The sequence below is a fragment of the Calypte anna genome, chromosome 3, assembly GCF_003957555.1.
Source record: "Calypte anna isolate BGI_N300 chromosome 3, bCalAnn1_v1.p, whole genome shotgun sequence".
NCBI classification, from domain to species: domain Eukaryota; kingdom Metazoa; phylum Chordata; class Aves; order Apodiformes; family Trochilidae; genus Calypte; species Calypte anna.
In genome coordinates, this window is record NC_044246.1 from 57,811,622 (window position 1) to 57,827,230 (window position 15,609).

General features: G+C 40.8%; 1 protein-coding gene across 5 annotated transcripts; it reads left to right on the forward strand.

The window, feature by feature from the left end:
- Window positions 1-7,760: 7,760 nt before the first annotated feature.
- On the forward strand, window positions 7,761-14,088 carry IL22RA2 (interleukin 22 receptor subunit alpha 2). 5 transcript variants are annotated; one of them, XM_030447692.1, is made up of 8 exons: window positions 7,762-7,964; window positions 8,333-8,450; window positions 9,366-9,516; window positions 10,300-10,478; window positions 11,713-11,882; window positions 12,338-12,419; window positions 12,500-12,516; window positions 13,510-14,088. In XM_030447692.1, exons 1-8 carry the CDS (start codon window positions 7,890-7,892, stop codon window positions 13,531-13,533), a joined length of 816 nt encoding a protein of 271 aa, XP_030303552.1. In that variant the 5' UTR covers window positions 7,762-7,889; the 3' UTR covers window positions 13,534-14,088. The 5 variants fall into 5 exon arrangements, with proteins under 5 accessions (XP_030303550.1, XP_030303552.1, XP_030303551.1 ...); XM_030447691.1 differs by lacking the exon at window positions 13,510-14,088 and adding an exon at window positions 13,149-13,426; XM_030447690.1 differs by having other exon boundaries at window positions 7,761-7,964; window positions 12,338-12,516.
- Window positions 14,089-15,609: the final 1,521 nt, after the last annotated feature.

The window sequence follows — 15,609 nt, forward strand, 5'->3', positions numbered from 1 at the left end:
TTCTGGATATCCATGCATAGCACCTTGACATGAGATATCAAAGTGCCTAACAATTCCAGGTTCAAAATAATTTAATATTCCTGCCTTTTACAGATACACCAGCCATCCAGTCTGACACAGTGTAGAAGGTTTCACCACTTCATGCTGTTTCAGGTGGTGTAGTCCTTCTCTTGTTAAGACTGCAGAAAAAAGAAACTTGCATGAGAAGAACTGTTTTTCTCAAGACTAGAAATAACTGGTTGCTTTGAAGTGGTGCCATGTAAACAGTTTAGGATTAATAAGTAGGAGCTATTGTACTTGGTTTAAATTCATCATTTCAGCATGTCTTAAAAAAAAAACCAAAACAAAAAAGCCCAAACTGACCACAGAAGTTGTCCATCTCATAAAACAAGTGCCCTGCACAGATTTTTTTTTTAGTGTGTTTTTTTGAAGATTCAGTTCTTTAACCATGAAGCCTTTTTCTATGTTCCCTAAATGGATGAAATCAGTGGGCTAGGTGGGACCTCCAGGGGTCTGTGGTTTATTCTTCTCCCCCAAACTCCATCACTGTTCCTGCTCATTTGTTTAAGGACTCTGTGACTGCCCCAGGCAATTTATTCAAGGAGTTTTTACCCCTACAAAAGTGTTTGCTAACAAAACTTGAGAAACTTAATTACCCACAGTGGGCCTCCGGAACATGCTTTGGTTCTTGTCTGAAATTTTTACTTGTAAATACTGTAAATTTTAAATGGTTTTACATGGAATTAAAACAAAAAAATCCTAGAAGACAAATGTGTGTGCTCACTTTTTTCTTACTGTTAGCTTTTGTATTGAAGACTAAATCTACTTTTGAAGCTTGCTCAGTTCATGTTACATATGTGGTGTATGCTTAAGCAATATTGAAAATTAATAGAAGACACTGTGGTATAGCCCATATGCCTATGTGTATAATTAAATGTAGCCAGTTACTGTGTTACACTTACCAGATGTATTAGAATTAATGTTAACCTAAGGTAATTTTTCATTTGCTGAGATATCCTTTGGGTGAAATACCACTCAGTCCATGCATTGGTGGAAGTCTGACTTTGAGGATGTGATTTGTATTCATCTGTATTGAAAGAGAGCTCTCTCCTGTACAGATGTGAGGTGATGCCTTTGCTGTACTACAATGCTTGATCTTCGAGAGAGATGAGGGCTGACACACAAGCTCCTTGATCCACTGATTCTGGCTACATCATCACTTTGACAATTTCTTTTCTTGCCTTTTAACATTATTAATGCTGCCTGCAATAACTTCAATCCAGTTCTGTTGCTGGAGCCTGGAAACTCTCCTTATGATTATTTTTAAATTATGGACAAAAATTAAATGGTCATACTATATGAATGCATTAATTGCTACAGAACAAGCAAATCTTGGCTTCCTTGACACTCTTACTGATTACTTGATTTGAAGTTTAAATGATCAGAAAAGTCTTACTTGATGCAGTGAGCATGTGCACTCTTACATGTACCTTTTAAGTCAACTGTTCATCTTTAAGTGTCATGCTAATTTACCCAAAAGAATCTAGGCTGCTCTTAGAATTTTTGTTTTACTTGTCAAATCTAGAATGTGCAGTTTAAAAACATTTTCTGCTCCTGATCAAAACATTTACTCCTTCCAAGTAACTTCTTGAGCTTATGGGTAGGGCTGTTCCTGGGCTGATTCCAGTAAGAGCAGTTGTACAGGAGGAATTCAGATTCTCTTAGAAGTATCTGTGCAGATTGAGCAGAGTTAGAACAAATGGAGGAGCTTGAACTTTTCATATGTCTGCATTAATTACTACATTTAAATCCAAAACACAGACTGTGTGAGCTTTAGTATTGGATCAAGTTTTTGATTAGCCCATTATGAATTGCAAAACAGTCAAAACATTTTTTTTCCTCAGACCTTGGGGTTTTTCATCTCATTTGAACGTAGCTCTTAGCCTCATGTTTTCTAACTTGCCCATCTGTGTAATTGGACTATGACAGGGTAGCTGATCAGGCTGAAGACTAATTTATCATTTATCTGGGCACAAAGAAATTTTATTTTCTACTGCTAGTCACAGCCTAAAAGAGGAAATGTGTGACACACAGAGCTAGTGATGTGCAGGCAAACAAGGTGGTTCTTCTAGCCAGGTTGCTAAGTGTTCTGCAGAATCAGTCCTGTGATTGTCAAATATTTGCAGTAGAGCAGCAGAGCAATGATAAGTCTGATTCAGCTTTACTGTGCTGCCATCTCTTGAGCAGCACAGACTCAGAAAGGTTCCTTAAACAAGTTATACCTTGTTTAAGGTATAACTTGTTTGCCTTCAAAAATACCCTTCCACAAAGAGGATATGGAATCCTTTCAGATTTAAAATACTTAGAGAAAAGAACACAAACACAATGGACTGTGTTTTCTTTCTGAGCATGACTTTGGTGTTATGTTGTAGGGTTTTTGAGGTTTTGAGTTTTTTGAAGGGTTTTTTTGTGCAAGTTAATATCAGCTCAGTTAATTATAGGGAGGGTGGACAACATGGGAAGAAGCGTCCCAGAAGACAGGAACCATACATAGTGATGTGTGTTTTTTGCTACCAGAGTCGAGGTCTGTGACCACAGCAGCCATGATTGCAACCTACTGCAAATGTGCTTAAATGTGAGATAAATAATAACAGGCAAGGAAGGGTTGCAAAAGCTTGTCTGAATAGATAGGGAGCAGAGGCAAAGAGGCAGAAAGTACCTTTGCAATTCCTCAGTCTCATCTTCCACATTGGCTTCTTCCAGGAATCAGTCTGGCAGTATGTCCTGGTTTGGGCCACGATAGAGTTAGTTCTCTGTCTTGTAATTTTGCTTTCAGCTATGTCTTTTGTAAGTAGCTGTACTTGCTGAAATTAACAGCAAGTTTCTCAGTCAGTGTCTGCTTCTAGGACCCATAATACTCAGTGTTTATAGTTACTGCTGGAGAATGGTGTGCAGAACCAAGGACACTGCTCAGTTTCGAGGAACATCTTGCCCTCCGGAAGGAGAAAAGGAGTAAAGAGGTCACACCTGCAGCCCTTCTTTAGGAAGGAGCAGACAAGATAAATGATCAAACTTGACCAAATGGAGTATTCCACCCCATACATGTCATACTCAGTATAAATTTGAGGGATCATGAGGGTCAAACCCCTTCCTTCTTCCCCTTCTTCACCTGTCCCTGTTTGCTTCATCATCCTGGGAGGATTCCTTCCATTCATCTGCCTGTGGTCCTGATCTGTGCCATTCTCAATCTGTGTGTTTCTGCCTCCAGCTCCTGACTGCTGCTGACTCCAGGATTCCAGCCTGGACTTTCCCAGGGCTGCCCTGCAGCCTCAGTGGTGACGTGAGAGTTACTGGGGGAAAGCGGGGAGGATCACAGTATAATTTTCCTGTATATTTGTATATATTTAGTATTTTTTCATTTTTATCATTACTGTTTCATTAAAGCTTTGTAGTGTAGTTTCCAACCCATAAGTCTCTCTCCCTTATCTCTCTCCTTTCTTTATCAGGGAGGGGATGGGGATTAATAGAGAGCATCTGTTATTTGGTTAATTGCTGGCCCAGCATTAAACTGTGACACAGTACCAGTTAACCCTGCCCAAGTCTGAATAGAAATTGGAACAAAAGACTGTGAATTTGAGTGATTAATTACTAAAAATTACTTTATCAACTGCTTCCAGAGCATGCAGCAAAGCTAGCAATTCTATTTGAGATATACCAAATTGCATTGTCTCTAAGAAAAAATACAGAACGGAGCTTTTTGACAAACAAGTATCACAGAGTGATCTCAATTTTCTGGTTAAATGGTCACACAGTAGACTCGAAATTAAGTCCTCTGGGAAGTGTAAAACCCATTTATGCTGTGTGAAGGATTCTGTCTTGAAAAGCTAAGCACACTGATTCCTGTATGTCAGGAGACTATACACACAAGATCTGAGAAATCTTACTAAAACAAAACATACAAATAACCAAACAAAAAATACAACAAAACAGAGCAACAAAACCCTGTAAAATTGAAGTATGTGTACAAGTTCAGTGGTAATTTGGAGATGGTAGAGGTGAAGGCTGTTGTTAGAAGAGTCCTGTCCTAGAGTTTGCACTCCCTAGATGATGGTGAGATGGTACTGAGAATTCAAAGGACAGCCAGACAGCAGAGCCACAGGCGAGGAAGTGTGATGCTTAGAAACTTCCAGTTGCAAAAAAATGAGTGAAAGCTGGTTTTTTGAGGGCTGTTTCTCTTTTTTTTTTTTTTTTTTTTCCTTGTCCAGGGGAACCCCTGGAGCTTGAATTTTTCTAGGTTTTATTTTCCAAAGTAGCTACCAGAAGCATCTGCTCCTTCTGCAGCTGAAGCTTTGATTACAGAAATGGCATCAGGCAGCCCAGTTCCTTCTGTCTCTTCCCCCAGTGCATGCCCATCAACTTCACCCTTTAGCACTACCAGGCTTTGAGCCTTCCTTCCTTTCTTTACTTTAGTAGGTGGACCAAGAAAGTACTAAACAATGTTTGTGTTGCACCTTTCCAGGATTACCTGTGGTTTTGGCTGGCTGAGTCACCATAGCAGCTTTCCTATGCTAGAAAGATTGCCTAAACAAAACCAATAAAATATGGGATTTTTATTTCATATTTCAATATTCTGTTGTCTCCAAGCTATTGGGGTTTTGTCTGCACATGATTTGGTGAGGGTCCCATCAACTCAAGAAAAGTGAGGGGGTTTTTCAGTGTGCTTAAATAAGTTACAGCACTCCTTAGAGTTAAAAAAAATAAGTCAAATGGCTTTGCAAATGAGAAAAGCTGACAATTTTAAAGAAACTTGTCATTTAAATAAATGCTTTGAGATATTTTGGGGTTTGGTATTACCTATAGTTCCTAATGAAAGTTAATGTTGGTTACTAACTTTCTGGCGCAGTTCAGTGTCTTGCCCATAAATGCTGTATGTGCAAACAATGACTTGTTACACAGCAAGCCTGCAGAAAATAGTCATCTTTATTATGTTCAAATGTCCATCAAGGTGCAGCTACAGCTTTGGGAATTTCTAACTATAATCTTTAAAATGTTGACCCAGGCCCTTAAAACAGTAAAAGCTGAACATTTTATACCTGTGGGCAGGACCCAGTGAAAGCACACACCCTGTGGTGAAAGTCAGCCTGGCTTCCTCAAAAACAGCTCTGTAGGAACGTGTGTGGTGCAACGTCTTCCCTAAAGGACGAGGAAGAAAAATCCAAAAGTCCCTCCTGCCTGACTGTGGGGGTTTTCTTTCTTGTGAAGTGATTAATTTCCTCAGTCCCTGCTGAGCCAGTGAAGGGCCATGCTGTTGGGCACGACACACCAGAGGCTGAGGATGCTGGGTCCGTTCAGCTGGGAGACGTGACAGCTGAGGAGGGGATCGAGTTGCAGTTGCCAACTATATAAACATTTGCAGAAATTACAGCAGGCTTTTCTCCAAGCCCTCGAATGGAAAAGCAAAAAGAAGCTGTCAAAAGCTGCTGCAGGGGACTACCACTTAGTTATGTGGGGGAAAATCTCACACTGAAAGTCGTTAAGTGTGGAATATTGCTAACTTTAGCCCTGCTCTAAGCATTAGACTGGATGACCTGGAGAGCTCTTTCCCAAGACAACTTTTTCTGTGCATCTATGCTGGCTTCTTAGAAAGGTCATCTATGAAGGATCATCTTCTTAGAAAGGTCATCTATGCTGACTGAGAACTATGGCTCCAATTAAGAATAGTCTTTGGGTCCCAAATAATTGGAATCAGTAATTTTTTATCGTCAGTTTGTGTGAAATGCCACAAGTCTCTCACAAAAAGAGGGACTTGCCTGGCCTCTTCCAGTTATTAGAAGTGTTCTCTGCATGCTTTGAGAGATTATCCCCTTCCTTCATCTTCATGCAGCATCATCCAGGCGTTTAAGAAAAACTCATTCTCACATCCACAGCAGAGATCAGATTTGCATCTGGAGCCAAAGGTGGTGCTGCAGAAGCAGTTTCCAATTTTCTTCTCAGTTTTCCAAATTTTCTTCTCTTATGGATGGGAAACAACTGCAGTTAAAGGGAAAAAGAAAAAAAAAAAAAATCATATAGGTGGTGCTATCAGATTGGACGAGTCAGACAGCTTCCAGCAAGAATGTACTTGACTTTTACATCTGTGTAGCAACATCCAGTCCTCAAAATAAAGAAATCTGTTTACCCAGCATTCGGACATTCAAATATGTTTTTATTCCAGGAATGGAATGAAATGGAAGAAGTTCTCATGATTATGTCATTTCACAGAAAAATCAGTTTGTTCTGTTTCACAAAGGTTTGGATCAAAATGAACTTTCAGAGCAAACCATGATGAGGTAACAGCACAACAACTTATGTGGGTTGTGCTGGGGAAAGCAGTACATTTTCATTTTCCATTCTTCCTAAAGTACTGCTCAGAATATTCTGAAACAATATTGTTTTTTAAAAGCTCTCATTCATATTTTACATAACAGTGCAGTGCATGTCACTTTGCAGTACCCATCATTTGTTCACGTTTTTAAATGTAATCTGTGTGTTCTGTGAAACTCAGGATATGTCTGCGCATATGTGCCTGTGTATGTGTGTGTGTGTAGGTGGCACTTGTCTGACTGTAGCTATTTTTATGACACAAAGTGCTGCAGAAGAAGGGCTGAAGCTGATGAGTGGAACAATGTTATGGATGCAAATAAACTGGGGATTACCTGTGGTTGCTCCGATAATCACAAAAATTATGTAACGAGTTATCGATTGCTTCAGAGTGCCAAACCCAACTGCAGATAAAGAGCTATCGTGGTGCTGCACTCGGGCAACCCTCAATTTTCTCACAAGATAGGCATTGCTTTCACCATGTAGCAAAGCAGACTTTTCTGGGCAAAACCTGGCAGTGCTGGGCAGGCAGTGCTGAGGAACTGCCATCAAAAGCAACCTTGGCAAAGCTCCATCCCTCAGCTCCTGGCAATGGGGCTTACGGGAAGGTGTGTTAGGACAATACTAGTAAGCAAATACCCAAGCTGTGACTAAACTATGATGACATTTCAGTCCGGTGATTGACTTATAAAAGTTCCCTGTTCCCGCACTTGAGTTCATCTAACATGATGAAATACTAATTGCATCGGTGTGGGGAACTGCTGAAAGGTCACTGGATTTTGAAAATGTGTTTGGAAAATGGAAATTCCCAGTCAGTAACGTCGGGGTGGCCTTTCCGTCATCTACCTCCGTTTTGTGTTTTATTTGTTTCTTGCATTTCTGCTCAATTCTTTAATTCTCTTAACTGGGTTAACTAGTTAACTATTCAGAGCAACATATCTAGCATTTTAATGCAGCTGCTGCAAAGTCAGTGCTTGGATAATGAAGTATAGGTGATCAGCTGATCTGCCAGCTTGTGCCCATGAATCTGACCAAAGACAGCTTCTTTATTACGTGTTCTTCAGTTTGCTGAGTATAACCAGGGGCCTTTAAATAGAAAAATACCTTCATCTGAACCAGAACTTAGGCTTTTTTTGACCTAGCAGGTGTTTTGCTTCCAACTTTTCTCAAAGTAAAATCATATTTAGGCAAATATATATATATTTATTTTTTTTTTTGTAGACAGGTAGTCTTCACATCCATTATTTCTTTGATGGGCTGCATTCTGTAGTGCTGTGCTGTGTCATACAAAACTTGGGGCTTTCTCTTCTTGCTTGTTGACATGAGTTTGCAAAAGGAGAATACATCCCAGCTTTTGCTCAGAGGCACTCGTGTGTGAGCAGTGAAGTACATGTGGATGTGCAAGGGACTTTGGCCTGATGGGTTGGGCTTGCCAGCATGGTGTGGATGCAGTGCTCAGCAGTGTGGCTGAGCCACTCACAGCCACTCACTCACTCCTCTGATGGTATGTACCTGGATGACATCCTGCCATGAACACAACTGCAAACTCCATCTGCTTGCATTCAACCTGGAGACAGGCCACCAGATCAGACAGCATCCCACAGGTAGGTATTTTATATGTTTGTAGCAAAATTCCTTGTGTTCTTCAGCTATGAGATGATAAATAAATAAATAGAAAAACAAATTAAAATGTCAGCACAGCAAGGGAGCAAGCCTGTGTGACAAATTTATGGGGTAAAGCAGTGTTGCCAGATGTCATTTGGGAATTAGTGTCTAAAAAATAAGGACCTTTTCCATGGTGGTTTTCTTCATAATTAGTTCCAAACTTCAGTGTGACCACAACTGCCAAGAATGATGATTGCTTGTGTTCAGTTTAGAGCAACTCATGTGTTTTTCAGCTACACTAAACCAAATCCAATCTGGGAAACCAAGTAAGGGGAACTCTGCAGTTTAACAATTACTTCCTCATAAGACATGCTCAAGAGGAAGAGAGATGCTTTTCAACCATGGAGCTGCTCTTCTAAGCATGAGGGGGATCTCACTTGCCTCTCTCTGCCTACTGATGCACCTGTTTCAGGACAAGATAACTAGTAAGTAAAGGATTTCCACTCTTTTCCTGTGTAGGGAAGGGGGTGCTGGGTCTGTTTTTGAATCTCTGGATGAGTCAAGAAATCTCCAGATCTTTTGCTGGGTTACAAAAATCTTGTCATTTCCAAATTAGTCTGTAATTTTGTCTTTCAAGGTTCTGAAAGGCATCTAAAGCAAGCAGGGGACCCATCAAATTTATTCATAGCTATATTAGCATTTCCAGTTCAATTAGTTCAATTCTTACTAGCTTCTGTATGCCATGGATTAAGCTGCAGTAATACAAATTCATCTGGGTGACAAACCCCAGAAAAAAGTTAGCATTTGGGTGCTTCAGAGAGATTGTTAACTGATTGTTGTTTGTAGGCATTGCAGTTTGAAAACAAATTACCTTGAAAATTCTCAGGCAGCTTTTTCCAGTAGAGCAGACTGGAAAAGCAGTAAATCTCAGGTTATTTTTTATAAAGCAAGAGTTGATAAACATTGTTGTGGCAACTGTTAAAAACAGCTACACTCCTTGTAGGTTAAAGTTGAGATGTAAAGGAAAGAGCACTAGAGTTGAAATACTGATGTGGCTGCCTACTGCGGGCTCTTTGAATTGATCCAAAGGGTTTGTTTCCTGGGATGTCTCTCAGGCATCTTTCACAATAGTAAAGGGAGAACACAAACAAACAAACAAAACCATACCACACACCCAGACTACATAGAAGTGTTCCTGTAATAATACTAAGCATGTTTCTTCTGTAACTGCTAGATTTGGTCACTACAGCTTTGAAAGTTTTGAACATGAGATCTTGGATGTTTAATTTGTGCAGACTGCTAGCCTGGAACCAAATGAACTGTAGCAATACCTCCCATTGGAATGTGGAGGAGTGTGTTTGTGACAAACTTAATATGCTATCGTTCCTTATTATTTGCAGTGATTTTAGTTTTGGAAAACCAAGACCTGCGAGATTCAATTAAGCCACAGAAGGTAGAGTTCCGTTCGTTCAACTTCAACACCAGTTTGCACTGGCAGCCTGGGAGGGCCAGAGAGCCAAGAGACATCATCTACTTTGTGCAATATAAAGTGTAAGTACTGGGGTAATTCCAACCTCCTGCTGGGCTGGGACCCATCCCTGCTTGACACAGAATTTTGTAGGTGGCAGGGGATATTCTCCCCAGAGCTGGGCAACAGCCATGTCCTGCTCAGATGCCAGCTCTCGGTTGTTTCTGTGCTTCTCAATAGCCCACAAGATGCAGCTGAACAGCCCAAGGCAGGAGGGAGAGAGGGCACTTCCAGCAATGCATTCTGCACACTCCTTTCTGCACTCATGCAGAAAAATGTGGTTTGGAGGGGACCTCTGGAGGACAGGAGTCCAACTGCCTGTCTGAAGCAGGTGTTGCTAGGGCAGATATTTTTGCAATAGGATTTTTAAGGTATTTCAGTGGCCCACCTTGCCGATGCAAGGGTTCTTTCCATGGCGAACTTGAGGCAGAGCTAGGGGTGGTCCTCAGAGGGGGACATACACTCCTGGCACACCTAGCAAGCACCTGAAATCACTTTTGAGGAATCAGTTGGTGAAAGGCATCATTCTGCCCATCACTAAACACACTGGCTAAGCCAAAGCTCACCCACCCCTGCTGAGGGGCAGGTATGTGCTGGCTTCCTACAGGGATAGTGACCCAAGTCTCTGCTTTAGGAAAAGACAGAATCCTGTAGCTCCCAAACACACATGAAATCAATCTTCCCGTCATCAAATTGAAGGGACTTAATTTCCAAGGCAGTGCTTATCAGTACCGCTGTGTTAAAAATCTGTACAGATCCAGTCAGCAACAGCTAAAGCTTTCATCCTTCCTCCTCCTTCTCCACAGGTATGGGCAGAGCACATGGCACAACAAAGACGACTGCTGGGGGATTCAAAACCATTGCTGTGACCTAACAAATGAGACCTCTGATATCCGAGAGCCTTACTATGGCCGAGTGAAAGCCGTGTCAGATGGCATCTATTCCGACTGGAGCCTCAGCTGCAGATTCACTCCCTGGCAAGAATGTAAGTACAAACATATGGGTCTCTCTGAGAAAGGACTTGGATTTTATGTGTTGTGGAATAAGTAATTTCTTCCTCAGAATTTGCAGACATGAGCAATCTTTTTCTAGCTACAAGGCTGTATTGTAAGAAGTTGTGAGTCAAAGCTCTTGGGTAAAGGGCTGTGATTAAATAAATATTCCTGGCATTTGAAAGCCAAACAATTGTGGATAAGTAGCAACTTATTTATAGCTGGGGGATCAGAAGTGCCCGGCTCCTTTAACTCAGTCTCTTCCTCAAGGCATGGAACTACAAAAATTACTTCCAGCCATTTTCAAATCTGCTGGAATGACTGGGCACACGGTGGAAAAGAAGGAAATGTTCTCTGCCTGAGGGAGAAAGGGAGAAGAGAGCTGAGATATGTGTGGCCACCATTCTTCTCACGTATGTGTTTTCCTGACTGCAGAGTATTTAGAGAGGACAGTCATCTCTCAGTACAGTCATCTAAGTCCACAGTATGTTAGAAATTGGAAGACTGTCAAAACACTGAACAGTACCAGTCTACCTACCAATAAGGTCCCTGTGAATTAACCAGTTTTCCCTCACAGGTCAAGGCAAAATTGAATTGTAAACATCAGTGCAGGTAACTTCACAGCCCTAAAGTGCGAAGTACCTTGAGCCTCTCATACAGATGAAAACCCAAACTTTGACATTAAGCAGCACCTTGCTGTGGCAACAGCCCAGCTTGCCCTGTGCCACCTCCTTCTCCTAAAGAGAGGCATAGAGCAGCTGCTGTCCTGTCCCCCCACATCTGTGGGACTGCATGCATACATCCTGGCCCAACCTGGACCCTTAGCTGTGTTTGACCAGATTAGATTGCCAAAATGATTGAAGCTGCATCCTTGACATAAATGAAATGGTTCACTGTTTTATGCATTCCAAGCACACAAATAAATTGGGACGTCAGGCAGGAACCATTTTACTCAACAAGCCTGCAGTCAGCAACATTCAGCTCTGAGAGATTTAAAAAAGTCTGTCTCAAAACTAGGTTTAATAACATGGGAAATGTCACCCCCAAAATGTCCCAAGCAATAAACACCAAGAAGTGAGTACTTACAAAGTGGCACTTCAACAGTAAATACAGCATAATATAATTTGGTAACAAAACCAATAAATCATTGAATGAATTCACATTATGGGCTGTGAAACATGATCAATAAGGTGTAATTGTGTCCACAGCATTGGTTTTTTTCCTTAGCTATGATAGGACCTCCAACAATAACTGTGGTTCATAGCAACAAATTCATACTACTAAAGCTCCAGGCTCCACGTTCTCCTTATAGAAGGAAGAGAGGCAGCAAGATACCAATGACAAATTATTATGATCTTCTTTATCACGTCTTCATAACTAACAACTTGCTAGACAAGGTAAGTGTATGTTCAAGTATAAACCCTCTACCACTGAAAAGCCAGGAAAGTGTGGGCACACTGTTCTTGTTTTACAGTTGAAATAACCCTCTGGGATTGTGAGGGCATTTATGACTGAGTAAGCATTTGAAAATGAAGTAGGCTTATTTTTCAGGAACAGAAGTTGATTGAATGAGTTGTAATTCTTGTAATTCTTCCCTTTACTCTTTCCCATTATTTTTGTGTTTCATATTCTAAGACTAAGATTACCAAAACAAAACAAACAAACAAGCAAAAAAAAAGACAGGAGGGGAATTTTAGAGGGAATTTTCTTTAAAAATCATAAGTAAACTATTAATGCTGTTGACTTTGTGCAAGTTCACATGTTGTTCTGCATTTGACCTTGTCAAACTGTAGTCATAGATACACTTGATAGGGCAATGTGCTTGACTGACTGTTTTTACTCCACACTGAAGCACGACAAAGTCCTGATGTACGAAGGAAAAGAAAAGATAATTAAAATAGAAGATTTAAGACCTGGAGCCAGCTACTGCATCATGGCCAAAACGTATGTGCCAGCTCTGTCCCGCAGCAGTCCCTACAGCAGCAGGCAATGCACTGTGCTGCAGTGACAGGGCTGGCACCTCTGCCACAGGTAAGTCACCAGCTGAAACTGGGCATGACTGTGGAAGTCCAGAGCTATCCCCTCACCAATGTTTCCAGTCTGACAGTCCCCAAAGGGAGAAAAAAAAGGTGTGGCATAAAAACTGGCACTAATATGACAATATTAGCCAGAGCTCTTACATTGTCTGAGTTAGTTTTAGCCAGGTAAGAATGATATGGCCACGGAGATTAGAGGAATGGCATAGATAATTATTTGCATGCTGGCATGGTCTTCAGAAATGTCTTTCTCTTCCCTTTCTTTAAACAGTTAGGGTTGTTTTAATCAGGTTTTATTGCTGTCAAGTAATAGTTAACTAGGAAAATTAATGACCTCCAACTTTATTAACATACAATTCTGCTGCATGCACTGCAATTCTATTCAGGAATTTAACTGAATTTTTTTAAATTCAAATGAGCCTGTCCTGTTTTCATGGCCATTCTTCAGGTGTAATGTGTTTAAAAACAAATCAGTTAACCAATTTAATGAGTTTCCATGGGCCAAAATGCAAGAGTTAGTTCAATTAATTGTATGAAAAATCTGCTTGTCTACTTACCTCAAATAATAAACTATCTTCACCTGCCATCTGCCCTGCAGAGAAATTTACTATCAGTCCTGCCTTGCAGGTACCAAGGCACAGAGCATGGAAAGTCCCGAGTCAAAGCTGACTTCAGTGCCATTGGCTTTGGCAAACTCAGATTTGGGCCCTTTCCAGAGGGAACAGTAAAAATGGAAAGCAATGAAGTTGGACCCTGTGCTTCTGTTCTTGGCTCAGTACCCTAACAAAAAAAGATTTGCTTTCTTCTGTTTCATAATAATTTATGCTACACAAGGATTTATGCTACACAAAGCCAAGGATTCTTTCTATGTCCTATATTAAAATAGATGATTTATCCTCAGATTGTTTCCAGGTTTTTTGTATTTTAAGCCTTGGAATTAAAATACTTTTTATAAAACATAAGTTCCTGATATTTTCTTCTCTTCTAGAACAAAAATAGCAATGAAAGATGAAAAAAAAGTGTTCTTGCTTTTAAATAAGAACTGCAGAGTAGAGGAGCATGCTGCAAGCTCACGGTGCCTTCACAGTGCCGAGAGTAACACTTCCAATTGTGAAACCAGTACGTGATTAGGCAGGAGCTCATTTAAACGGAAACAGACAAGATCCTTGCTTCCAGTCAATGACAGACAGTTAAAGGGAAGAGACCTCTATTTCAACCATTTCTTAGTAAACGTGGAAGAAATGCTGACCATTACCTGTGATTTCTAATTATTTTACTCCTACAAGTCTTCATCCCTCAAAGGAAAGGTTTTCTTGGGCAAGGTCTGGAAAGATATCCACTATACCTCTCTATCCAACGAGGCTTGGTGGCATTTCCAGATCTGTGATTAATGAGAATCATAATATTTAATACTGCATTCTGTTCTTGCGTATTAACAAGAGGAGGTGAAAATGGGCCAGACACAATTTGGCAAAGCAAGCCCTGGTAAATATGGAGCTCAATGCTACAGAACCACTATTGATTTTTTTTTTCCGCATATATTTGCAGTTTCATTTGTCCTTTGTTACAGAGGCACATCCAGCTTCCCATATCTGCTTGGCCTGGGGCAGAGGTGGGGCAGGGACTGGAACTGGGGGAACTTCCAGCATCTTCTTACAGGAGCCACCCTTGTGGGCACACCACTGCCAAAATACCACCACACTAATCCAAGACAAACATGAAGAGAGGAATCCCCACTGACCTTCATTGTGTGCCCTATTTATTCGCCCCAGCACTTCTGGAACTTTCACTCTTAATTACCACATAATTTACCATTGGTTCAGTTGTCCCCATGTGCTGTGTAAATAAGTGTGCTTGTTCCTTGCAGGTGTGGAGTTGTAGCTCCCCTTGCTGTCTTAACCTTTTCACAAGGTAGTGCAGGTTTTTCTGACTTCATGCCTTGTGGTACAATAGCTCCTTTGTTATGTCTCAAGGCTTCTCCTTAGGGCATTAATGGTTATTAAGTTTGTAGTATAAGACAGAGTCTTGGAACTCTTCAAGGCTCTTATACAGGATTTTGATAATACTCAACAATCTTCATTTTGTCATCAGTCCCCTCCACTCCAAAAGGTTTAGTTTCAGGGAAACATAGGTTTCTATGAGTGGCTGAAACATTTATCAGTAGAGCACAGGGAGTCTCCACCCTTTGCTGAGTTCCACCTCTTATTGCCACAATGCACCCTTCTCAGCAAACATTTGTCTTGGGGGACCATAAGATGATATGAATGTTGGGGCCACTGTTTAGGTGGACCTGTCCCTTCATTTGGTCTCCTACAGTAGCTGGTCTTATAGGCACAGTGGTGCCTTCATCCACTCATGGGTTATCACAGTATCTGTAGTAATTGAAAGCAGTAATTGAAATTCTTTCCCAAATTCACTTATTTCCTTTGAGATGCTGATGTTGCTGCTGTTACACAAAGATAAAACTTTATTAAGGTAACATCACTACATCACTAATCCTAGTCAGATAAAAGACTCTGACAATGCCAGATGTTGTACTTGTGTCAGATACACAGGATGAAACTGCTGAGAGCTCTCAGGTGAGACCTCATTAAAAAAAAAAAAAAAAAAAAAAAAAATGTGAGAGAGAGAGATAGAAAAGATAGGCATGACAGCATAGGAGTGCTTGAAGCATTTAGACCTAGCTAGAAATACAGCAGCTGACATAGCTTGGATCTATATAGATGTTAGAAACCTGAAAGATTTTTAGTTTGATGAATAATAAAAAATGTGCATCACGTATACTGGGAAATTCCATGAAAGGTCTGAAGAAGTCTTGCACTGTTATGTTTGCTAACCAGATTTCACTTCCTCAGCCAGAGCACTGGCTTGTAGAAAGCAGTGCAAGAGTTGCAGGATGTGTCTGCTTCCATTCTGACAGCACCAGGCATTACTATTGCCAACACCATGATGTTCTGCAAAAGCCGAGTTTTCTTTGCATTTGAAAGGCAAATTTCTTTTGAGTGCTGTTCTGACATGTAATTTTACTGGGGAAAGGATTGGTAAAATGTCTGATGCTGTATTTTTTTTCTCCGCAATCAAAGGTAGT